Source organism: Morone saxatilis, unplaced genomic scaffold, assembly GCF_004916995.1.
Source record: "Morone saxatilis isolate NCDOM2014 unplaced genomic scaffold, NCSU_SB_2.0 Contig22, whole genome shotgun sequence".
Taxonomy (NCBI): domain Eukaryota; kingdom Metazoa; phylum Chordata; class Actinopteri; family Moronidae; genus Morone; species Morone saxatilis.
In genome coordinates, this window is record NW_023339785.1 from 18,981,713 (window position 1) to 18,982,129 (window position 417).

The window sequence follows — 417 nt, forward strand, 5'->3', positions numbered from 1 at the left end:
AATATTACACACTGTACCTTTAAAATGTTTGAAGTACTGACATTTGTATCTTGAAATAGTTTTTGTCAGACATTAATCTCAAGCCCCGACTCTGCTACATATATTTGTATTCATGTCATTTACATACCATTCATAGGTAAAGGCCCATCTCCACCCTGGTGAGAGAAGCTGTAGCGTCCTACATGACAAAAACAGGAGAGGCCTCAGAAAAACATTCCTGGTTGGAATAATAATTACACAAATTCATATCCTCTGAAGTTACGTTGTATTTGATTCTGTCTCTATAGGAAACTGACCATGACAGCACACGTATGGGGAAATATGAGGAATTCACAAGTAGTGCATCAAAGGAATTAATTCTTACGTGTTAACTAAAAAGGTGCATGTTCATCATATGCAAGAAAAATACTGGAATTG

General features: G+C 36.2%; 1 protein-coding gene across 1 annotated transcript in view; it reads right to left on the reverse strand.

The window, feature by feature from the left end:
• Positions 1–178, reverse strand: part of LOC118333147 (cytoplasmic polyadenylation element-binding protein 4-like) — a gene marked incomplete at both ends in the record, with an annotated part of 3,385 nt that extends 3,207 nt beyond the window's left edge. Inside the window, 1 exon segment of the mRNA XM_035668670.1 lies at positions 128–178. Coding sequence (XP_035524563.1) covers positions 128–178 — 51 coding nt within the window.
• Positions 179–417: the final 239 nt, after the last annotated feature.